The sequence below is a fragment of the Nestor notabilis genome, unplaced genomic scaffold (assembly GCF_000696875.1).
Source record: "Nestor notabilis isolate BGI_N333 unplaced genomic scaffold, ASM69687v1 scaffold4896, whole genome shotgun sequence".
Classification (NCBI taxonomy): Eukaryota; Metazoa; Chordata; class Aves; order Psittaciformes; family Psittacidae; genus Nestor; species Nestor notabilis.
In genome coordinates, this window is record NW_009934120.1 from 28,255 (window position 1) to 52,687 (window position 24,433).

General features: G+C 41.4%; 1 protein-coding gene across 1 annotated transcript in view; it reads right to left on the reverse strand.

Annotated features, from left to right (window-relative positions):
• Positions 1-7,059: 7,059 nt before the first annotated feature.
• The window catches only part of FHDC1 (FH2 domain containing 1), a 30,317-nt gene continuing 12,943 nt past the window's right edge, over positions 7,060-24,433 (reverse strand). Inside the window, exons 4-11 of the mRNA XM_010017164.1 lie at positions 20,786-20,871; positions 20,600-20,700; positions 17,881-17,951; positions 17,683-17,790; positions 16,688-16,758; positions 14,233-14,350; positions 12,114-12,278; positions 7,060-9,099 (exon numbers count right to left, since the gene is read on the reverse strand). Of these exons, the coding sequence (XP_010015466.1) occupies positions 7,060-9,099; positions 12,114-12,278; positions 14,233-14,350; positions 16,688-16,758; positions 17,683-17,790; positions 17,881-17,951; positions 20,600-20,700; positions 20,786-20,871 (2,760 nt within the window). The remainder of the gene's footprint in view (positions 9,100-12,113; positions 12,279-14,232; positions 14,351-16,687; positions 16,759-17,682; positions 17,791-17,880; positions 17,952-20,599; positions 20,701-20,785; positions 20,872-24,433) is intronic.

Here is a 24,433-nt window from a genome sequence, read left to right on the forward strand (position 1 = left end):
CCTCCTGCTTTTGAGGTTTCCCTCAGTTTCTTTCCTGACTCCTGCCTTTACTTGCTTTACTGACTTCACATCACCATCAGCCACCTAAGGCAGACCAGCATTAAAAATTGCAATACATTCCTTGGACTAAAAGTCTTGAACATTTTTCAAGCCATAGCCTACAGAGAACCAGCGTTTCCTTAGTGGTTTTCCATGTGCAGCACCCTTATTTCAGCAGCAAAATCACATCTCCCTCTCATAACCACTTTGTGCTATGAACAACACCCTACAGACCTCAGCGAAGCGACTAGGTGTGAAGTGAGCCTTTCTTGGAGCAGGAGGCTGGGCTGGGTGACCTCCTTCTCAGCTCAACTAGTCAACGGCTTAGGTTATAACCTCCTGGGGGGAAAGACTGTCTTAAATAGGATTCAGTTCATTTTAGAAAGAACATACGAGAACAATGCATACCATATACTAATACACTAAGCATGCGTTCCAAGTGCTCTCCAGTTCATGCAGTAATCACTCACTTCCAGTAGAAGGAAAATTAAGTACATATTCTCCAAGAGCCATCTTTGGGGCTTCCAAGTGTTATCTCTAGTTGCAAAAAAAAAAAACTAGGTCCTTACCCTGTGAGAGGAAACTGAAATCTACTGGAGCCTTAACCCACACCATGAAAAGCTGCACGCTAACTTAAGAAACACTAATACAATTATTTTGCTCTGATGCACAGGAATCAGCTCTGAACTGACTGCACAAATCTGCTTGTGGTACCAAGATGATGGGTGGGGTCAGGAATCCCTTCACCAAACAGCTGTTTAAGCTGTCGTCGACAGTCTTTCATTAGGGCTTTTCAGACACCGAAAAGCTAAATTACTCACACCTTTATTTGAACAGACTTCCCTCACCCACCTCTGCAAAATCACCCCATGCGCTCAGCTCTCCAGCTCTTCCCCCTGCCCCTGCAAAGGCTGCTCAGCGTAGGGGGTGAGAGACGTTCACAGAGAAAAGATGCAAAGATGCACTTCTGCTCGGTGATAGCCTCCTCCAGCTACTCGCTCACAGCGACAAGGCAAAGCTGCAAAGTACAGACACGTCAACCTTAAAAACTGAGTCCCTTCTGTTGCTTTCCTCCCACATCTCACTGGAAGCTGGCAGCAAAAAGACTCAGCTTGCAGATTTTGCAGACAGGCTTTTGGGGAAAGACTCGCATTGGCTGAAAGAAGAAAGCAAAGGATGTAGCAAAACAGCCACTGGAGTCACGAAACAGACAGAAAGCAGGATGAAGCAAATAGAAGAGCGCAGAAAACCTGCCATGTGAAAAGGAGATAAAGGAGAGGGATGAGTTATTAGCGGAGGTTGTAAAATTCAAGAGGATGATGGAAAATTACAATAGAGGAAATAGGAGTGGGAGGAAGCAATCGTGGGACGTAAAGGGGCAAATACAGCTGTAAAAGGGTGGGGAAAATCAAAACCACATTTACACCCATTTTTCATCCTAAAAAAGGAGATTAAAGATTTGCATAGGGAATACGTCTGAATCAGTTTAAATTGCTGCGTGAGAAACACCAGAAACCAAAACACAAAGCTAGCAGCGTGTCCTGTTCTTAGCCCCAGAACTGAAGTGACTCCAGAAGTTCTCAGTCAAATGCTTTCTGCAGTGATTCAGAGGAATCTGAATTTCTCTTAGAGAATGAAGTTTAAACCTGGGCTTACCAGGAACAGCAGACACTCAGGGAAGCATAAGGATACTAATGACAGAGAGAAAAGGACCCATATGGCTTTTAAAACTTGTCTGCAGTTGTGCATATCCATTTGTTGCCACCACATTTCCCCTTAAGCACATTTCCCCAATTTCCATAGGCAGCACATCAGCTCCTGGGCTTCAGTAATTCACAACACCTACCAAGCCTGTATCCATCTTAGAAATGTACTCAGTTCCTTCCCAGGACTTGTGCTAGCCCACCAGAAACATGGAAAACCTTACTTTGTTGCAGAAACTACCAAACGTGCACAGAGGCAGTTAATTCGTTTCCCTAAAGCTGCAGGACATGGCCCTGAGGACTAAGCACCAGAGAAGCAACGTAGCTGTGGGGTGGATTTGCATCCGTCAGCCCTGCTTTACTGCTCTCAGTTGAAGGCAGCTTTTACTTCTAATGACAATGAAATGGGATGAGTAATGGGAAATAAAATTCATTGTAAACAATAATTCAGAAGTGGAATCAAATATTCTCTAGCCAGCCCCTTTTGGGTGCCTGAATGAACATTGCCTGTGCTCAATTGCTAGGATTTACATTTCAGAGTAAAGAGGAAAAGTCACTTGGATGTGCTCTGGAACTAAACAAACAGAGCTCTCCCTCTTATGCCTGTTTTTTCTTCAGGATCACTGCAACCACTAAAAATATGTGGTGCCCCTGTGCAGCAGAGGGTTATTTGAAGCTACCATCTCTATTTATCAGTCAAAGTCCTATTGTTTAAGAAGAAAAAAAAGCAGTAGGTAGAGTTCATATCTTCCCTTCACTTGACCCAAAAGGAGGCATCAAAGTGTTTTGCCTTTCTTTTTTCCTCCTCTTCCCAATAAATAAGGATGGAATAGGATAAAAAGGAGCTATTGTTCAAACCTGATCAAAAGTAGAAGAGACACATCCCTGTTCAAAGGGAGTCTGTCCAGAGCCTCTGCTTCAGATGGGGTCAACAGTCTCAGAAATGCATGTAACCCTCTCCCCTCTGTGCAGACAAGGCCACCCTTGCTGAGCATTTGCTCGGCCACCGCAAAACTCACCCTGAACACCACCAGCTGGACGTTAATGAGGATTTTTCTTTCCTTTCCTTTTTTGTTAATTGGAGCAAGTAGGCAGCTGTGGCTGCACCCTCAGCCTTCAGCCTGAAAACACACAGAAACCAACCACATGGCAGGAACAAGCACTTGCTGGGAGCAAGTAGTTGATGCTGCTGGTGGTGACCACAGCTGGGAAAGAGAAACACGCTCTCCTTCAACAAGAACCTTCACACAACCATTGCCTCAGTGCCACTTCCTTCTACAGTTGCAAGGATATTTATGCATCTGCCAGATCTAACAGTGTACGAGATTTCCAGAATGCATCTTTCAGCCAGGAGAACATGACAGGTTTTTTAATACTGGCTTATGAGTAATAAAAAAGTAATGTATTTCTGGCTATTTGGATAGTGATGTGGCTAAAACAAACTCCTTTGTTTTCAGCAGCTGTTAACAATACCTGTAGGGAGCTGTTCCCAAGGCAGTTATCTCTGGCACTGGCGGCAGTAGGATGTAAACAGCATGTATCAGGTTAATGGAAAACACTGGGCAGCCAAATCTGAAAGGAGCTGTTTAGCTGGGCTTCTCTTGCAGGGATTACATTCTCATGTGCAGCAGCAGCAGCGATGGCTTTGGGACAGCAGGTATTCCTTGGGGCTGGTGTGCACCGAGCTGGAGGCAGCGAGTTCGGCTGAGGGTGTGCAATTACAGCTGCAGTAGATGAGCTTGGGGTCAGCACCCAGTTGACGCGCTGTACGCCTCCAGCATGGAGCTGGCTCGGGTCTGGTTAGGTCGGAGCCAACATGTGGCTGTCTGCATCCGTCCACGCAAACATACCCTAAGATTAGAAAGATACAGATGGGTTATTTTGAATGACATAGTCCAGACTTGCACACTGTAGGAGGTGTGATGGGAACTCTTTCTGTCTTTCTTGATAATTTAATGAGCTGTTGTAATGAGGGATACATTGAGCCCCTCATTTGTATGCAGTTCCCACATGAGATGTGAATATTAAATTCCTCTAAGTATGAATCAGCACCTCTTACTCCCACAGTTCTTTCGCCTATCTCTCAATCTCCCCCAGCTCCCGATCCTCCCGTGATCCCCTGGACCCCCTCACTTCACTGCCACCTCAACAGCCACCAAAGGGGAGAGATGCGCCCCAGTGACAGAAATATCAGCCACTCGGCAGAACAAAGCTGGAGAAAAGGTCTCTCTTGCTTCTTGAAAACTGCCTGCAACCGGGCTAGACCTGTGGCCTCTTAGTGTTTGGGAAACTTGCATGACATGGAAAATTAAACCTAGAGGGCATCGCTTCCTCTGACAGCTGGTAGTTTAAATAATGAATTGGTAATTATAAACCCTTTTGAAATAAAAATGAAGTTTAAAAAAACATAAACTTCTGAGACACACCTTTTGATGGTGAAGGGCTTTCCCATGTAGATTCCACCAGCAGCCATCACTCAGCACTGGCAGACAGCAGGTGCTTGCCACTCCGTATGGGCAGACACACACTCACCAAACAAGAAAAGTCAGGGGCTAAACAAGTTTGCAAATAGCAGCAATTCCAGTCCAAAAATCATTTCCATAGCAGAGGGGAGGAAGCGCTCCCTGAGGACAAGGAGGCTGGGCTGGCTTTCGCTTTTTTCCTGCTGAATAGATGATTGGCTTTGAATCAGGGCAGCACTACACAGTAAAGAAGGAAAACTAATGGGAGAATGGGCCAAAAAAGAGAAATTCAGAATCGCAGTGTAGAAGTCACCACCTGCTCCTGCAAAACAGGCTATTCTTTATTTCCTAAGTCCTAGGAGTTGTAAACCCAGATTTCTCAATCAAGTGTGCTAAGCTAAAAGGCATGAAGATAGCGACAGATTCAGACTTGTTAGTGCCACGAACATTTGTCTTGGCCACAACATACAATGTGTACACAACGTACTGCATCTACCATTCTAATGCCTTCCGTGTGATACCCAAAACTGTGCAGGAAGTCCTGCCTCAGAAATGTTCAGAAACTGAAGTTAAATTGCATGTCTTAGGATAAAACCAAACCTCAAACCTAGCATTTGAAGCACCAGGATTTCTGCTGTAAAGGCCTTCCTTTTGGAACTTTCCCAGTGACCTACACCCAGACTCCAGTTGCTTGAGATCTTCAGGGCTAAAGCCAAGAGCATAACAGGAACAAGAAAACAGAAACCTCATACCCAGTACATGGGAACTTTATTAAACTACTGTTACTCCGAAATGTATAAATGCTCCATTAAATACATTCAGTTTTCTTTTACACAGATGTATAGAAATTTATTTACATGTTCCAAACACATTTAAATTATTTTTCAAGCTTGCTACCAATAATTCTTTTTGTTGTTTTTCTTCTCAAAAAAAAAAAAAAAAAAAAAAAGGGAAAAAAGTCAATCATCTGCTGTTGCAGATGTGCATACATACACACGGATACAAATAAGGGAGATGCTTTTGTATCTAACCCACAATGGAGGCAGTGTCCAAAAAAGCTTATAGGGTTTCAAGCAAACATTCGCCCTTGCCAAAAAGCGGGCTATGGAAATTCTCTCTGCAGGACAGCCTCAAAGAAGAGGCCCTGTGCAATACTTCACAGGGTTTGGGTATGATGTCTGCATCCAGATTTGCTGGTACGTGGGAAAAGCTAAAGGCCCCTTAAAAAATTCAAAACACAAAGTTAGCTGGGCCTGATACTAGTCCATGAGAAACGTGAGCAATTAAATGGTTCACTCTCACTGAATTACACTCTCCTGGCACTGAGGGATAGAGCAGACAAACAGATCTACCACTAGAAAGTCAATGTCTCTTGTCCAAAGAGATTTTCCTTTTATTTTCCATTTTATTCTTAAATGAGGCCTCATTCATAAGTGAATAAAAAAGCAACTCTTTAGGTAGGATGCTCGGGAGAACAGCTATCTGTTTCCCCGCCTACATACATTTCTCTTGGGAAAATGCACGGCATGCTGAACGAGTTTTCCCTCATTCTCTGTACCTTAGTCTGACTGGAGTTAAAATTTGTATCTGCAGGAAAAAAGAGGTGCTTTTATTTTGTAAAAAGCTTATCAAATACTAGCTTAATTCATCCTTTAGAGTCTTTAAAACATTAAAAACCACATTCGAAGCAACCAAGGAAGTCTACAGAAAGTCATGCATAAGCTCTGTGTTTCATGCTAAATATTCATGTTGACAGGGAGAGGAGGAGGAGGAGGCAGAGGCAGGAAAACTCATGGCTCAATCAGAGCCATTGCAACATTCAAGTAATTTGGTAGTAGATAAACCAGTGGAAACATGGAATGGTAAGAAAGTGCTCAGCACTACATCACAGCCTTCCAGAGTTGAACTGCAAACATCCTTGATATGTATCATAAATATATGGCACTTTTGTTTGACCAAAAGCTGGCAGGTTTGCTTGCGAACCAAACAGGTCAGGAGTAGTCATCATCCCAATGGTTACCGATGGCCCTTCAACAGGCGCAGCCTCCAGCCGTGCTACTCGATGCAGCACCAGCCATATCTACTTGTGCATGCAAGACAATGCTGCCACATTCTTGGAGAATAAGCCTCCTGTCCAGCAGAAAGCCTTCTCCAGACACACATACATTCATAAAACATGCTATAAATTCTTCAGTGAGGTTAAAGGCAGCCACAAACAGCAAATGTCTCATTTTACTATTTTTTGGCCAGCAGTTCTCAGTCTGTCCAATTGCCAGCAATGGACTTCGCAACAGGCAAAAAGAGTTCCTGAATCCAAGGAACTGAAAGCAAAGGAAAGCACAATCACCTAAGTTCGTTTTCAGTACTGTTCCACAGGATTCACTTTGACATCAAATAAGGAATCAACCCGCACAAAGGCTTGAGTCTTACGGAGAATCTTATGTACACAAAAACTGGCCTTCATCCATGTTTTCTGTCACAAAGCATTTCATCTTGTAGTTTAACTTCTTAAACATTTTGGCTTTTGGCGACCTTCTGTATGACAAATATGCACAGGTTTGCTGGTACTTGTGCATGCAAGACAATGCTGCCACGTTCTTGGAGAATAAGCCTCCTGTCTAGCAGAAAGGAGGAACTGCTCACATGCCATCACAGTAGCTTCAAATACATTCAAATTCATAAAAAAGGATTTAGACCAGAACACAACTACTTGCCCTTTTCCAAAGGTGTGCTGTGTTTCAATGAGCACATGATGATGCTTATCAGCAATGTTACTGTTTCAAGGAATTTGACCATACAGACATCCAGTGCTTGAACAAGTGTTCACATTCCAAGACTGAGAAAAACCCTCTCCCTTATTTCAGTAACGGCTTCAGTATTTTACCAATCGCAGTCCGGTTTGCATCTTTCAGTTTAAGAGAGGCCTTCTCCCCTGCCCCTTGCTCCTTTGGTGCAGGCTCTACTTTAGTGCTGACAGCTTCTCCCTGCAGGATGCTTCTTCCAACCACTCTGGCACTACTTGCTCTCTTTAAGGTACTCACACTGTTCTCCTTTGGACTGGGATCATCAGAGGTCGCTGCTGGCTTTGCTTTAGGCAGCCTCTGGGACACAGACCTTGTGATGGTTGGAGGCTTGGATGAAGTAGATAGATCCACTTTCGCACGCTTCGAAGAAGAAGCCACTGTATTCCTCGCAAAGTTTGGGACAGCAGATGTTGTTTTGGGAACACTGACTGTGGCAACCTTGGTGTCATCTGTAGGGGTCTGGGGTTTTACACTGGAGCGACACATCTTCATTTCATCTGTCTTTGATTTGACATTACTCCTAACAGGTTTAGAGCTTGGCTTCTTAAGAGAGACTCTGTCCCTCTCAAAATGGGCACTGCTCGAGGTGAAAGTGCCTCTTTGTAACTTTGGCTCTTCTACCGACATGCTGTGCCTGTAAGGACTTCTTGGCAGTGTGTCTGTTGTGCCTCGGACAGAGCTGCGATAAGAGAGCCGGCTTTCCACTGTACTAGTTTCACGAGGTGCTGGCTTGGCTTCCGGCTTTTTCACACTGCTCAGTGCTCTGTTTGACCGAGAAATGGGCACCACCTTCCTCATACTTTCATTCTCAGAGGCATTCAAAGTTCTTACAGGTCTGGAGGCAGCTGTGTGGCTGGAGCGAGTGCCACTGGATTTTGAGGAGCTTGGAGATCTATCTTTCAGAGAGTTTCTCTTTGGTCCTGCTGAGTCTTTATTTTTTATGGGCTTTTCTTTAGGAAGGGCGTGCTTGCTATTGGCCTCATCCTTATCATTTGCCAAAGAGTGAAGATCCTTGGCAGAAGCAGAATTCAGGTTTGAGAAGAATGTTCTAGCCCTGTATTGAGCATTATACCCAGAAGAGCGTGCTTTGCAAGCCCCACTTCTTATTTCATTGCCTGCAGATTTAAAATCATTTCCCTCTTCAGAGTCCAGTGTCAAAGAACAATCAGTCGTTGTGTCTGACACGTAGAACATTGGCCCATCTTCCCTACTTCCCGAAACGCTTGTATCCATAGATATGGGGCTGCCGCTGCTGGGCTCTGAAGCTTCACTCTTGCAACCTACTGCTTTGGCTTTATGGTCATGGGCCTCTCTGGAACTTCTGCAAGCTGGAGGCAGGTCATCATCGGCAGTGCTAAGGGAATGAAAGCTTAGATCATCTAGAGTCTCCAAGTCTGTTCCACCAGCATCCTCCAAATAGATTAAAGGTGTTTCCTCTGCAGGCTTTGCTCCTTGAATATCAAACTTATGTAATCCTTTAACAAGTTCACGCTCCTCAATTGCAAGGGCCAGAGCATTTATATCTGTGGACTCCTCGCAGGACACATTGGCATTGTGCATGTTGTAGTTGGTGCTTGTTTGTGAGTAACGGGCACCAGGACCAGTTGAGCCACTGAAGTGACTGGGCTGAGCTGGAGGCACCTGCAGTAGGCCACCACTTTTCACTTTGATTTCAGACTGTTGGTCTAAGCGCAGTGTATTTAAGTTGAGATCTCTCGTTTCTTTGGATTCAGTCCAGGCTGCATTTGGTCTTGCTTGTCGGGTATTCGCACGCGGAAGGCTGTTAAACTTGTTTGGATCCTCATCTTTTGAGATTTCCAGGAAACTCTGCAACTCCCTGTCTGCAGTAATCCCCAAGGAAAGTCGAGAGCGTCTAGAATTGGGGTTTCTGTATGAAGGGCTTTGTGGTCTCTGCTGCAAGAAGGGAAGAAATTCTTCAAGTCCTTTTTTGGCCAACATCTCCACATCATTTTCACTGCTGCTCCGCCCAAAGCTCCCAAGCTCTCCAGCTGCCCAGGATCGACGCTTCTCCTCCAGCTCCTTTCGCCTTTGCAGGTTATGAAGTTCCTGGATCTCTCGTTCCCTGTTTTCCTGATGAGGAAAAGCATAAACACATCTCAGAGGAAGTGTCCTATGCATGAGAACAAGTCACACTCCTTTACCTTCCTTTTTATTTCTTCCCATCAATGTTAGCTCTTATTGGTATCACCCTGCCTCAACCCCCAACACATACACACACTAAACCACAATGGCACCCACAGCCCACAACCATTAACTGTACGGAGAGCAGCTCCCAGTGTAACTAATGCTGGCAACACATCACCCTGGTCAACAACAGAAAAAAATGTGCAAGTCCCTGCAGAGACCAAGAATGTGACCCATCAAACCCAAGTAGATATCAAGTCCAGCAAAAGAGTTCCTGCAATAAAATAGAGAGCTTCAAGTCCCCACTAAGTTTTAAGTTGGCAGTTTCATCAGGCGAGTAAAGCTCTACCTAATCATTACATTCATATTTTAAGACAAACTTGTCTGACGAGCACACAGCCAATGTGTTCCTTCCATCCTCCTGTATTACAACTGCAATTGTTCCTCAGCAAGTGCAGTGTCTACAGGGCGCTACTTATCTCTGACTCAAACATTAGGGATTGGAAATGTTGTGGAAAGACATTACTTAATTGCATATGAAAGCAAACAGAAGTTTACACAATGCCTTACAATCATTACTTAGACTTCAACTGAACCCCCCAAGGACCATTAATCAATACTTCATTCCAGCTTTGGATCTCATATTCACTGTTGGCTTCAAAAACTGACAACTATTGCATAGAAGTTGCCCAGGGCAGGCTGGAGATTTTGGCAGCTAGGCTAAGGAGTTTTGGTTCAGGATGCCATAGGAAGAGGTAGTTTGTGTTTGAAAGACAACACAGTAACACCTGTTTACTAAAATCATTAGCAGTAGATTACTGCAAATATCATCCTTTTAACTGTCACCTCTAGGCTTCAGATTTAATCTAGCTGAACCTTTGGTTGAACTTTCCAGGTTCTTGTCTGAAACTGAGAGCCTGGTTTTCTAAAGCCAGTATAGCTGTAGCAGAAGAAAGAGGGAGGCTAGTCTTGACAGAGGATTCAAAAAACACATTATTTTCCAGCATGTTATTTAATCTGTTCTGAGCAATGACACACTGTTTATAAAACCCCACACCTATATTTGTCTGAAGCACTGTCTAGTTTGATATTCCCATTGTTGTGACAACAGAAGAGCTGCACAACTAGGAAAAGTTGCCTGAAAGCTTTCAGTAAACAGAAGCCTAATGCTGAAGCTCTTTTTGATGAATGGGTTAATCTACACCTCTTAAAGTGGATTTGAGACTACACTGGTCTGTGAAAGACAAGACGCATTAAGAGACCTAACAAACCTGAACACCTAAGAAAGGATAAAGAAAAAAACTTGCAGAAAAAATGGCTGTGGCATGGAGCTTTCTTTCAGGTATGGAATTACCGAATGAATTCTTGCCAAATGCTAAAGCTCAACTTTAAATATCCCATTGTGAACAGAAATGGATAAAAATAGTTGTAGATATTATTCTTATATTCCATGTTAGACACAGAACATTTTAACCTCACCCAAAATATGCTCTGAGAGATTTTAGTCAAATGAAAAAAGAAATAAAAATCTATTTTAAGTATACAAAGACATGTTAAAAAATTGCAAAAAATGTTTAAGCATTTGAAATACATGCACATGGCCATTGTGGTATAAGCCACCATTTTAGACTGCTGGCTGTGCAGGCAACACATCACAGTCATTTGTCAGAACCGCAATCTTCAGTCTGAATTGTTCTGTTAATTTTGTAGGGACAGAAGTTAAACCCACGAAATACCTAGTAAGCCAATCTTCTCATTATTTGCAAATAAGAGGCTAATTTGCCATCTTTAGTGTAACTACTTAGTACAGAGAGAGGAAGAAAAATTACCATTGGACCTTGAAGTAATAGCTATTCAACAACCACTTGTAATGTGTGACTACGAATTAAATCCCCAATCCCAAATAATCGAACATATATGCAAGAAGTCATCTCTCACCAAAATGCTTGCAATACTTACCACTATTTGGTTTTATATGTTTGTATAATGTTCACATAGATGCATAACTATGTGCTGTCTTGGGTGGTAGAGGTTAGGCAAGCTGATGGTACAACAGGCATGTTAGCTGAACATCCTGTCAGCTTGCTATAAATCAGGACTGTTCTCTCTTTTCTGAACTAAAGCTCCTATACAAAGTGCTGTCAAATGCAGACTGCATAAGGAAGAAAAATAAAGCAATGTCTAGATCTATCTAATTCATGCTATTTATAAAGGCCTAAAAAATACTTGTAACAATAGGCAGACTTTGCTGAACCAAAACTGTAGCCAATGCCAATATTGCTCCTTCATCTTAGTATATTTTTTGCATTATTTGGGACCAATTCAGGGTATTTTGCAAATGAATAGTGACACTGCGGATGAGGTATCTTGCTTCTGTAGGCCTTAAGAGTTTTCACCCACAATAAGCATTTAAAAGAACAAAGTAGAATACACAGCCCTTACTTTACTTGGCAAAGTGTGCCTAGCTATGTAAAGGAGGGCAGTGGAGAGCTTGAGCTAGTGCTGATTCAGGCTGGTATGCCCATGTAACATGTAATGGGGTGCCACATCTTAAGGTCTTTCCAGTAATCTAACACTACCAGTCCAAGGGCTAAACACTGAGCACTAGTCGGAAAGTCTGTGCAATCTGTCTCACTGTTCATCTTAGCAATCACCAGCCTTCTCACCACAACAGGAGGAAGGAGCCCACTTACAAGCTGGCGAATAGACTACCCTGACGAATCATCTCAGTGGTCTAGTCACCTGCAGCAGAAGATGCAGAGCAATGGGACTGCACAGAGTGCTGGGCACTATGACCATTTCCCACCTGGTTTATGGCAAGAAATGCCTACAAGAGGGCAGTTTGCTGTAGCCATTCGAGCAAATATGTCAAATATCACTAGATATAAAATGTCCCTTTAAGCAGAAAAATAACTTAATTCATGTGAGCAATGTGTAAGAATCTCATTCAGTGCTCTTACCTTAACAGCCTTGTTGAATCTTATGCAGAAGTCCCTGAATATCTGGAAACATTCATCCAACTTCATAGTTTCTTTGTCTTCACAGAAAAAGTCAATAAGAGCATTTCCCTCCTTTTGTAATTCTTGTTTCTGGTGTTCAAGCTCCTTTAGATGTCTTACAGCAAACTGTAGCAAAAAAAAAAAAACAAACCCAACCCCAAAACATATATGGCATGAACCAGATAGAAAAATTAAAGTCACAACAGGTCATGTCCCTGCACATGGCAGGGGGGTTGGAACTAGATGATCTTAAGGTCCTTTCCAACCCTAACTATTCTATGATTCTATGTATATATTAGGAACTTATAAAATTTATGTTCCAACCCAGGAGCTGTTACAGAGCCCAAGAAATTAACAGTCTGAAGGTGAACTCCTACTAAAAAAAGAAAATGTGTCATTTCAGCACAGTCAAAAGGAAATAAGTGCATTTTAAGACAACCAGAAAACGTCCCTGTAAAGTAGCACTTTGAATCGTAAGTGTAGAGATTTACAGTCATGTTTAGAGTAGATTAGTAGAAAAAGATTCAGGAGGAAGAGAATAAGGCTGTGGTTAGACTTTGAGCAGCAGAACTGCTTAAAACACTTTGAGCAGTTGCCCCTCTGTTTCCCCTTATCTACACCACCAGCCATTCACTCCCATCCCGCACAAACCCAGAGCTGAGAACACCTGTAGCTCTGAGCAACCCAGGGAGAAAATCTTTAGACAAACCAGTTCTCTGACAATGTCTAACTCATGATCACCTAAATACTTTTGTCACTGCAGCACCAGGGTGGGAATAGGCAGCTGGAGGTACTGGTGACCATTTAAGCCAAACCTTCTGTCAGAAAGTTACATGGCAAATTATGGCAGGAGAGTAGCAACAAACCTTGTTAGTCTTAAAAAGAAGTGCCCAATAGGAAGATAGACCGAAGGTAAACTGGACAATTGATAAAAGCATCCATAGAAAATTAGTTCCTCCCACTTATTTCAGCAATTTATTCACAAGGTTGAGATAATGAAAGCTGACTTTTAAATCAGCTTGGTTATCACCTGTAATTTAGAAACAAAAACCGGAAGTGTTTATGTAAGGTATGCATTTGTAAAATGATTTTTTTCCCCAACGTTTCTTTTGGAATGTGGCCTGAACAAGGTTGTAGCGTTACATAAAACCAGCTATCAAATTTAAAAAAAAAAATCCCAAACATGTTAGAACATAACATTAAAGAGTCTGGGTGCAATGGATAAAAGCCAACAATTCGGAGTGCACGAGGACAGGTATTTCAATCTTAACCAGCCCCTTTCTTCATCAGCTTCTCATCTCCTGAAAAACTGCAGGGACTATTAACTACATTTGCAAGTTGAAAATCAGGGCGGGTTAAATTCCAGATCAACACCTGCTTCCTTACTTTAATAATTATCTACAGTGTGAAACAGAAAAATGGTTTAATTGAAGTATAATATGTATTTCTCCAGGCATCACCACATACTCGGAAAATACCAGAACTCTGCTTCAAAGTGCTATACACATTCATGTCTATAAAGTGGCTGCAGTACTAAAAAAGAAAAGCAGAACCCACACAGAAGTAATGATATGGCTCAGAACACTACACTCTGTGCTAAGGGTAAATAAGTAGAGAAAATAGCCCCTTAACCTTCCAGCTTCCAACAATATCTCTTCAGTCACCCAACATTAGGATTCTTATGATAGCACAGCCTCAGCTAAAACTGGCATGCCCCAGTATAACGTAACAGGCAGATACTATGTTTTGGGCAGCTGTGAAGTACAAAACTAGTGACCAATCCAAATTGTCTTCTATCTTAACCACTGATCTTCATCAGTCATTTCACAGGCATTAAACACACTTGCCTAACAAGCCTTGGGCAATGTACACTCAATATCCCTCCCTGTAAGAACACAGTCCTTCCAACACTCTTACTTGGCTAACAGCATGTAGCTGGAACACCTCTGTACAACTGATAGGGTTAGGCATATTAAAACAACGCTTCTGTTTATTAACATGTCCACACAAATTACATTCAGCTGAGGAATGCTCCTGTACTCAGGCAACAAGAACACATTAACAGAGATCTCCTACAAACCTGGAGAAAGCTTTCCATCTGGTGAAAGAGTTTTGGGTCTCGCCGAATGCTGTCTTTAACAGATCTTGCCTTGAAAGACAGCGAGTGGAGCTCTGCTTCTATGTTATCAATGGATAACCTAAAAATAGCACATACAGAGAATGCTTATTGAGGGGGAAGGAATTGCCTACAGGTTAGCCACAATATGCTTCAAAAATGGATGTTTAGCATGAGGTGCAACCTGACTATCAAACAAGACCTGCCTGTTCAGGAAATCTTTCCAGAGCAGACACTGAAAGTTAGAAGAGAGATAAGCACATTTCTTCTTATTTGCAACCTGAAAAGATTCCCATGGGGTGTGGTTTCACCATGAAGTCCAGCCAGTCCTACCCCTTTACCATGAGAAAGGGGAATGCCACCCTGCCTCTGACTAGGTGTTCCTTTTCACTCCCTGGTGCTTCTGCTCGCACTCATTTCTAGATGGCCAGTCATACCTGTATACCGAAAATCAACCTAGGAAAGGGAAAAAACAAGTTGCTCCCAGATGGATCATTTGCTTGGTCCAGCTGATTAGATGACTGTTCAAGTGCAGGAGCTGGCGTAAAAAAGGGGTCACAAGGGATTGCCAGACACGACTACCCATTTTGGCAGTAGCGTTTGGCATCGTGAAATTGCACGTTACGTTCTTCTAAGCAGCCTACACAGTCTCAACCCAGCAGCTGTAACATTCATCCTTCTATCAAATATCAGCAGTCGACCTGCTCCCGTAGAGAGGTAACTCAAAAATCGAAGACCACAGGGAAGAGCTCTGATCTGATGTAGTCTAAGCTTTATCCTGTGAGATCCACATGCCATACAATAGGAGCTCCCACCCAAATCTCTCAGTCTGAGGGTAAGTGCTTCTCAATCTATGGCATTTCCTTCACAGGGGAACCGAGCTTTGCCTAGGAGTTGAAGCACGACAGCCTCCAAAATGATAAAAATGAAAAACTGTACACATGCTCCAAACTAAGGTCATTTTACCAGCAGCATGACTTAAAACAGTAAAGCTGAATAATATGTGGCAGACTGAACAAAGCGCACGTGGCAGCGGATGGTGACAGCATGCAGAAGTTGGTCAGTGCACACACAAATTAATATAATGTGTGCTGGTTTTTCTCTGCTTACTTCATCTGCAAAGGTTAGTTCCCTGTTCTGGGCAGATCATGGCTGTTTTTGCAAATAAGAAAAGCAGTAGAAGATACAGGCTATGTTTTTCTGCCTGTGAAGGAGGAAGAGGATGGCCTACAAGTGAAGAAGGCAAGACAATAAGAAAAAAAGAACATAATGGTGGTTGTTTTAACATGCTCTAATTGGGAGGATTTATGACCAACTTGCATATGACAGTTGTCTCCAATAAAGATATTCCTCATGCCCGATGGTGAGACAAGCATTTCATTTTATTTCATTTTCCTGTACAGAGTGCATTCCCTGAATAAATTTCAGTGTGATTTACAACAGAAGCTGTTCAGCATTAACAAATGTGATCAAAGAACAAAGTGGCTAGCAAAAATATGGCCAGGTTTGGGATTCTGCCTGTTCCCCTGCTGTTTGCCAGGGGGCTTGCATGCTGAGGGAAGCCACATTCCCCAGCAGGCCACAAGGCAGACTGTCAGAAAGGTGTGTAGGTTGGATGGCAGAGAGCCACACAGGTGGTCCCTCAAAAATCTTCTGATCAACTCCATGGCCACTCCTTTCCTCAGAAGATTCTGGTCTCCTTTGCAGACGTTACTTAGCCCTGCATCAGCTAAAAGACTGGATCCATTTAACAGCTGGGAGAAGAATGTAAATAGATTGCCCAAAGCTCAGGAGTTAAGGAAGTAGCAAAACTGGGAATAGAACCCCAGCATTGCTAGTTGAGTTTTGGGTTTTAGATCACGCTAAAAAGGTCTCAAAAAAGCAAGTACAGTTAACAAGGTATGAATCAGGTTCAGTTTGAAATGATGCAGCTAGAGACTTTAGGATGAAAACAATAAAGAACCCCAAGCCCTTCAGATTTTCCATCCAAGACAGAAATGGAGAAGCAAATAAAATATCACAAAGAGTCTAACAGAAGCCAGGGTCAGTACCTGTACCTGGTACCGTATCTGGAAAAGTACTGTAGCCTGCTCAGAGACAGATGAAAGTTGGTTTAAGAAGAAACAGTAACATGCTTTTATTTCAATCCCTCAAAAGTAACACACATGCACATGTATTTGACAGAGACAAAACTACCAATAAACCATGGAGATCATGTCATAAACCCCCTCATACCTGAAGGCACATTGCAGGCATACTTCTGCTAGCAAATGGAAATGAAGCCCTCAAAGCTATAGTAAACATCTGTAAAGACCTCAGGTTTTGTGCCAAGACTTCTCTGAATAAGCCTCACTGCTTCACAAATAAGAACACAAATAAGTCAGTTTTACCACAAGTTCTCAGTTTTCTTTTGATTTACCTGGCGGCATCGTGAACATCCCTAATTTTTTCTGAGAAGTTGAGAAGAGCAGCATCTTTCTTCTGGGCTTCCTGAAACAAACAGAACAAAACCAAAATACACACAATCCATTAACATTCCACCACCACGCCAAAGTCCCTAAGCCCAGCAAGTCTAAAGCCTCTGGGAGGGCACTTAAAGGTTTCTCTCCTGCACTGTTTTTCTTCCCATCCAATCCTAACACAACTGAGAGAGGACACCCTTTAACAAAAGGCAGGGATCACAACTGGAAACTTTAAACAACAGCTTCCACTTCCCAGTGTCCAATAATAGCTGCTTCTGCCAACAAACACAAGTCATGTATTAATAGGGAATGTCAGAGAAAGAGCAATTTACTGATGCCCATTGTTTCAGCCAATACTATGTTTCCTGCACAAACACCAATTAATACCCTATTGTTAGCTGACTGGAAATCTGTTAAGCCAGTTTGTACACAGATAACCAAGTCACAAATAGAGGCATTTAAATTCTCACCCTTCTGAAATTCCCTTGTTTAAATTTTCCTTCAGAATGATGAAATTCTGAAAGTTTGAAAGGAAGAAAAAATAACTTGAAAAATGGCTGCAGCAGCTTTAAAAAGAAAGAAGTCAGAGGAAAAACACCCCCTACCAGTAATGCTGCTCAAAAGATTCAACAAGAAGATTGAACGAGTATTTATCAAAATAAGCCATTTCCACAGTTTAAGATTTCAGGACAATAAAAACTACAATGAGGAAGTTAGATGAAGGCAAGCTTTTACATGATATAAAAAACTTCAGTTTTCTATGTGTTCCTGGATAAGATGACCAGACATACGTAAACAGCTGAATTTTGTGGCAGGAGGAGAAAGGTGAAGATTTGGATCAAAACTATAAAAAAGCTGCTTTTTCTGAAGCACATGGCCCCTTCTATTGTCTATCAGCTATGGCTATACAACTGTAGCAGTTGCTTATACCAACAAAACAGCTTCTCTATACCAGAGCAACAAAATGGAGCAGACTCATCCCAGGTTTGTTTGCTTTCGTGTCCGCCAGCTTGAGCAGTGAGGACAGTTTAAACCCAACAGCATTGCCAGCATAACCTCCCTGAAAAAGAAAAGAGCAAACAGCTGAGGTGTGACATCAGTGGACAGCAATACTAACAAGGAAGTCTGGTCCATTTTGGATGTCACTTACTGCATTCATAATATTCCCAGCCTGAAGGACCAAGTGCAATATGGAATGCAGTTCCTCACAAGTCATTAACTCTGGAAGGAACAAGAAAATTACTGTCTAACAATTGTTTGCTTAGAAATATACACAGTCAGTTACCAAACTCTTCTTCATCTCAAGCTCTTAAAGGTGAAAACTTCTATTTTAACAGGAAACTACAACAGATGGAAAAGGTCATGGGGAAAATAAATGGTACTATAAAATTCAAATTCACAAGCACGGTTGACAAACCTCAAGTATAGGTTCAGACTTTAGCTTAGCAAGTGTAATACTTCCAAGGTAACCCCCTAACAGTAGCAGACAACCGCTAACAAACATTTTGGGCCTAATTCTGCAATGTGCAACGTGTCTTATACAAGTGGTTAAGTATCCTCACCACCTACTAATTACAGTGTGAGGCAAGTGTTTGGCACCCAGCAAGATCCATTTGCCATCTGCCGGGATTGGGCTTTTAAGCAATTATTCTCTTTTTGGGAGACTTAGCCACCAGGCCCGAAAAGATAACAGGCAATGTTTAAATTTTCCTTGCTTATCCCACTCCAACTATGAATCATAATTTTATTTCTGTATGATCACCAACTCAGAGCTGCATTTATTTTACTTCAGTCGCGTCAAAGATGATTTAGCACTGTTGCATTCAGTGTGATGCTAATAGTCTAATGGAACAAAACTACCTTTTAAAGCTTTTCCATCACAGAAGCCTGTTTTGTACATCCTTCCATTTTTTCCAAAATGCACAGTAGTGCTCTATCTGAATTCATACACCTTTTCACCCAGCCACATATGAACACAAACGAATACATGTGCTTGAAAGTCACCAGATGGATTGCCTTAGAAATGAGATACAGAAATTCAGAACTGTAAAGAGTTAATAAGTTAGCATTACACAAGTGGCACAGCAAACCAAATAACTCCAAATTTGCAAGTGCTCACAAAGCAAGAAAAATAACAAGAGCTGGCTCTAATGTAAGATACTGTATTTTACTCTGATGATAATAGGTGAAATCCTTTTGATTGCAGCGTAAATACTTTTAAAAACTATTTTTGCTTCGAAGTTCACATTCTCTCATCTATCCTGCATCTGATTGTTCAGCAGCACAATACACTAACCTATCATTTTGGAAGCAGACAGCCCTTGTATCTTTGGATTTCAGTATTATCAGCCAAAAAACATACAACTAATTAAATAACCTTTGATCTAACAAGCTATAGGTGAGGAAGCAAGAAAGAAAGAAGAGACAATACAGAAGAGAACACCAACTTTAGTAAGGCCAAGAGGGCAACTTCTGAAATTTTGCATAGTAAGAGCATGCTCAGCATCACTATGAGATACCTCCATTTGCAGGCTAGATGAGAATCCATCAGGCTACTTAGACCATCTTAACCCCTAGTGATTATCAGCGTTAGAATTTAAGTAAATATTCTCTCAGCTTAATTACAAGGGAAGAAACACAGGAGACAGGAATAGAAAAGTAGACATAATTCCTAAATGACTTCGGGCTATCAACAAACCCTGAAGTGAAAACACCAAATGGAGAAGAGCACATGACACAAGTGGACTGAAAACAGGGAAGCCCAGTCAGTCTGATTTGCATGGCTGGCCTGATGCAGGAGGTGGAGACCAAAGTGTCTCTCCTCTGGACAGAATGAATTAATCAGTTCACAGATGTCCTCAGTGAAGGACATGAAGGGCAAGAGGGTGCGGCTGCTTTTATACATAACAGATTCCCTCACGTATGTCTGCTGCTCAAAACACAAAGAACGGTGATTTAGAGAGATCCCAATAAAAGACCAAACTCAAACCTCAGCCTAAGCAAAGACATTTTTCTGACACCAGGCTTTTCTCCCTTCCCTTTCACTAGAAATGACGGTCGTAAGCACCAGTGCTCACAGCTGAATATTTTTACTTCTGCACCTTTTATACCACCAGAAGCAGTTTAAACAGTGCTCTAGTAGCCTGTCAAAAAAACCTGCCAGCATGAATAGGAATTTCATATTGAGGAACAGGAGAAATGGACACTCGGAGCATTTGAAAAAGTCAGCATTAACGTTTAGCTGAAATCAGGAACGAATTGTTTTCCTGCAGAGTAAAAGACACCAGATTACCTTACAAATAACCAGCTGCAGCATTTCAAAACTTGTGAAATGTAGAGAACAAGAGAGAAATGTAGAGAAACACAGAGAACAAAAACAGAAAGCAAAGGAATAGCATTAGGTCTCCACAACAAAGATTTCAGCCCAGCAATACTGCCACCTCAAAAGGCAATGGCATACAGAGGAATTTGGACATGATACAATGATTTTCTCTATAGATCTCTGAAAGAGTGAGCAGAGGGGTGTAAAAACTGCATCCAAAGACACAGCAATGCATGAATGAGCAAACTGTACTCAGAAGACAATTTATCCTAATCTAGCCATGGACACCTTTGCTTCTGTCAGGTCTGGATAAGCTGCTTGTAGGCTTTGGTCATGAACTCATTGCTAGTGTATCCAAAGTCTCCAGATTTTTGATTTTGGAAGCAAAGATTTGCCAGGCACACCCTGATGGCATCTGTCAGAGGGGAGTTAGCTTCTTTTTAATAGCTAAGGTACCTGAAATTCAAGCTCTAGTCTTCCTAATGCAGACTAATTAACATGCTAACAAAAACAAGAGTATTATGCATGTCCCAACATGCTTAATTACCTTTTGTTGCTCGTCTTATAATTTTCATGTCATCCTGTAGAGAAGCACAGGAGGGTGAGAATTCCCTCTCAAGCACCATGGCTTCAATCCTAAGAGCGTAGCTGGAGCACACAAGCAAACAGGTTTAGAACTGACAGCCAAAAGAGAACAATTATCATGAACAGAATAAACCTACTATCTCCTTACTTTGGCACCTGGATTAGTAAATACATGAAGGAATCAGCTTGAGACAGTTTTGATACATCTCCATCAAAGGCTTTTAATTTCTTGACCTAGAAAAGAGAAAAAAACACTAGCAAAGAATTTTTTCAAAGGTCAAGATTAACTTGACTTTGGAAGGAAACATCTTGAAAAGCAGTGAATTTAACAGGAAGCATTAGAGAGTCCACTGAGTGACTGACCGGATGGCTTCACTGTCCAAGCTCCTATAATTTGCACACACCTCAATCACAAAAAAGTAAGCACAGTAACATCACTCTTCTCCCCAAAACCTAGCTACACATCCCAGTGTTAAGAAAATACAATGCTGCTGTTCTGATTGGTGATTCTGATCAATGTTTTCCGATTTCTGATCAATGATCATTCTAATCACCATGTTTAGGACACTGTTGTTTCAGTTTCCTCACAAGAACGGATTCTTTTCTTTCTGACTGGTTGATCTGGTATTCTTTAGCTGTTTGCTCAGTAAATAGTTGCTTAAGTGATAATCTGCACAAATGATCCTTGACTCCAAAACCGTAATATATGCTTGGGCATAGCTTAAAGTGTTCAGCATTTCCAGCATAGGACTGCCTAGATCTCTCTGGCACAATGCAGTTACGGTTTAAGTTATGGGTTTACCAGATACTTACTTCAACTATTTCCTCTAAACCTCTCTTAAGGGGCAAACCTCATGATCTTGAGTTTGTATTTTCATTCATATGAAGTATTTTAAAGAGAAACACAATCTTGCATTTTAATTACTTATTGTCAGTACTTTGAGAAAACCATTTACATGCAAAGAAAATATCACTGCATTAATTTTGTCAATCTTCCTTCCCAGCTCCACCAAAATCCATATATTTGCATGATCTGGAAGCCACTGATCTGCCCACATACTTACTATTTGTTTATACAGAAGAACTGGAAAATACATGCACATATGTTTAAGTGTAACTGGAATTTCTTCCACATATTCCAACACAGCAACTGTGTCCAAAAGCAGCACTCACTCTCAGTTACAGTATTTCTTCATTCAACCAACAAGTTCACACCCAGTATCAGTTGTATGTTTCCACTGATCTACACACTAGCCACCATCCTTCCTTTTGTAAGGACTTAAAGCCCATTTGCAACCACATTTACAGAGTCATCAGTTATAGAAAGCATATTAAGCTATCTTGGAAAGAGGCACACCACATCAGGGCATCAACAGTTACCAGGTTGCCATGATTTAGCAGGATATCCACAGGTTTTTTAAAGCATCAGGCTCCAAATTCATCACTTTTTTTACTGTGAAAGCAGAAAAATAACTGATTTGTAGTGGAAAACAACAAACGCTATGCTAAATCAGGGATTTAAAATAAATTCTGGACTAGCAGAAGAAAAGGATTCTTTTCTTTATCATTAAGTAATAGACATGTTAAGAGCACATTAAGAAAAACAAAAATTAAAAATAAAACCTAGAATAGAAATACACCTGCTTTTCAAAAACAAACAAACAAGAAAACAAAAAAACCACCAAAACTAACAACCCACCTTATGACCCAGAAAAAGAATTCTAAATCAAAGAGCAATCTTGATACGGGCTATCTAACTCCTTTTCCTAACTAACACACACACACACACCCCCCCTCTTTTAACTCATGACACTCAGACAAAAGCTCCTTCTGAAGATAAACAGCATACCCATCTTTTTGAGGCCTGAGAAAACTCCTTATTTAGAGTCATTCAAGAAGTCTGCCAACAAAAAACAGGAAAGACCAGACTTGACATTCCTGATATTTCTAGAATGTTAAACGAGCAAGGAACAAACCGAGACCAAGCAAACATCATGAAGTGGGCAGTGGGAGACATCTACTATCTGTCTTTGCAGGTGTTCTTTAACCTAGCTTCCAAAAAAATAGTGGTCTGCCACCTAAATAACAAAAACTGCAAGCTTTCCAACCTCATTTTAGTATGCTGCAAATATCAAAGTTTGCCTGAACAAAAGACAGGAATTCAGATTTGGGGGGCTGGGGGAGGAGGAATAGAAAAGAAAAGCAGCTCACCAAAAAAGCCACCCCAAATTACCAAAATTAATATCACATAAACCACAGAAAGATGCAGTTTTAAGATTTAAATGCACAAAACAAGAGATCCTGAGATACTCACAGGAATATCAACTTATTAATGCTACCAGTACTATACTTAAATACACTTTGACAGTAAGTAGCAATCAATGTTATCTATATGGAATGTTACTTTTACAGACACTGGATGAAATCCTCTTTCTGCTATGCTATTATATTAATAAAAATGTCTGGAGTAGTACAAGGAAGCACTAAATCCCAGAATTCATCCAGAGGAGAAACTTCCCTATATACACACAACAGAAAACACTGATGAGGCTGCCTTCGAGTGGGTAGAATGGGGTGTGAATGTCACAATGCAAAAAGCTTTGGGCAGTATCAACCCAAAGACAGTTGGTGTAATTAGCCTTAAAACAAAGATGTGGTCACTGTCACCTGGTTATATTTTTGCCAGCCCATCTTACCCACCCTCTCTTTGCCTTAGACATCCAAAAGAAGTAGCACTTGACAAGCCAAAACCCAAGCAAGGCGAAGGATAGTGATCTATTCCACAAATGGACAAAACAGAACACAAGAGAGTTATAAGGTCCTTTTCATCCTGGAATTCAGCAGTCCATTGCCTGATTCTCCATACATGTCTTAAGTTTTCGGCACAGGAGACTAAATCTGCTGTTAACATGGCAGCAAAACAGTAAATAGTCTGGGGAATTGCTAATGCAAAGTTGGGACAACGATTTACTTTGTGTTCCCTCTTTATTACAAATTTCATAATTGAAAAATACTAGTTATCTCACCATGAACCAGAAAAAAATACATTGACACTACCTATAAACTAAAACTGCTTCTGAACCCTAAAGCTAAAAATTACTGAAACATATTTTGGGTGGCTGCCCCTACACGCTCCAAGGGAGGCTAATCAAAAGCCTGTGGGATTGGCTTTTCTCTCTGCAGCCAAATTGTCCAAGTCCTCCCAAAGAGAACTGAGATTCTCTGACGTCTCTTAGAAGTGGGGGTCAAATTCAAGTACCAAATGCAGCCAAGAACTGCAAAGAAACTATGGGGATTGACAACAATCTTCACTGCTAATCATGTTAACAGATATAGAAGATAGGTTTGTAATTAGTCTGAGAATAAAAGAGCTAAAAATTGTGCTTTATTTTAAAATCACAACGAGGCCTTGACCTCCTCTCCTGAAGCACAACAAGATCTTTTCCACAACAGTACACAGGCACATACCAAGATACAGCAGTGTAATGTATAGATGCAAGAGAGCATAATTACATTGTATGCTCAGTTCTGTATTACTCAAATTGGGCACAGAGCTCCTAATTTAATTTTTCATTATATTTGTATATGGAATATGCATTGGCACTGTCCATGCATGCCCATGCACACTAAATCAGATTTTAGATACAGAAGGTTCTCACATATGTAATTTGCTTCATTTTAAAAACAGTTATGAAACAGGGAAAGATCTTTGATTTGGTTTGTGAACAATTGGAGTGGATATGCCTATTGCAAGTATCTTGTTATTCCTCACAGACAGGAAAGCTACTGCATTCCT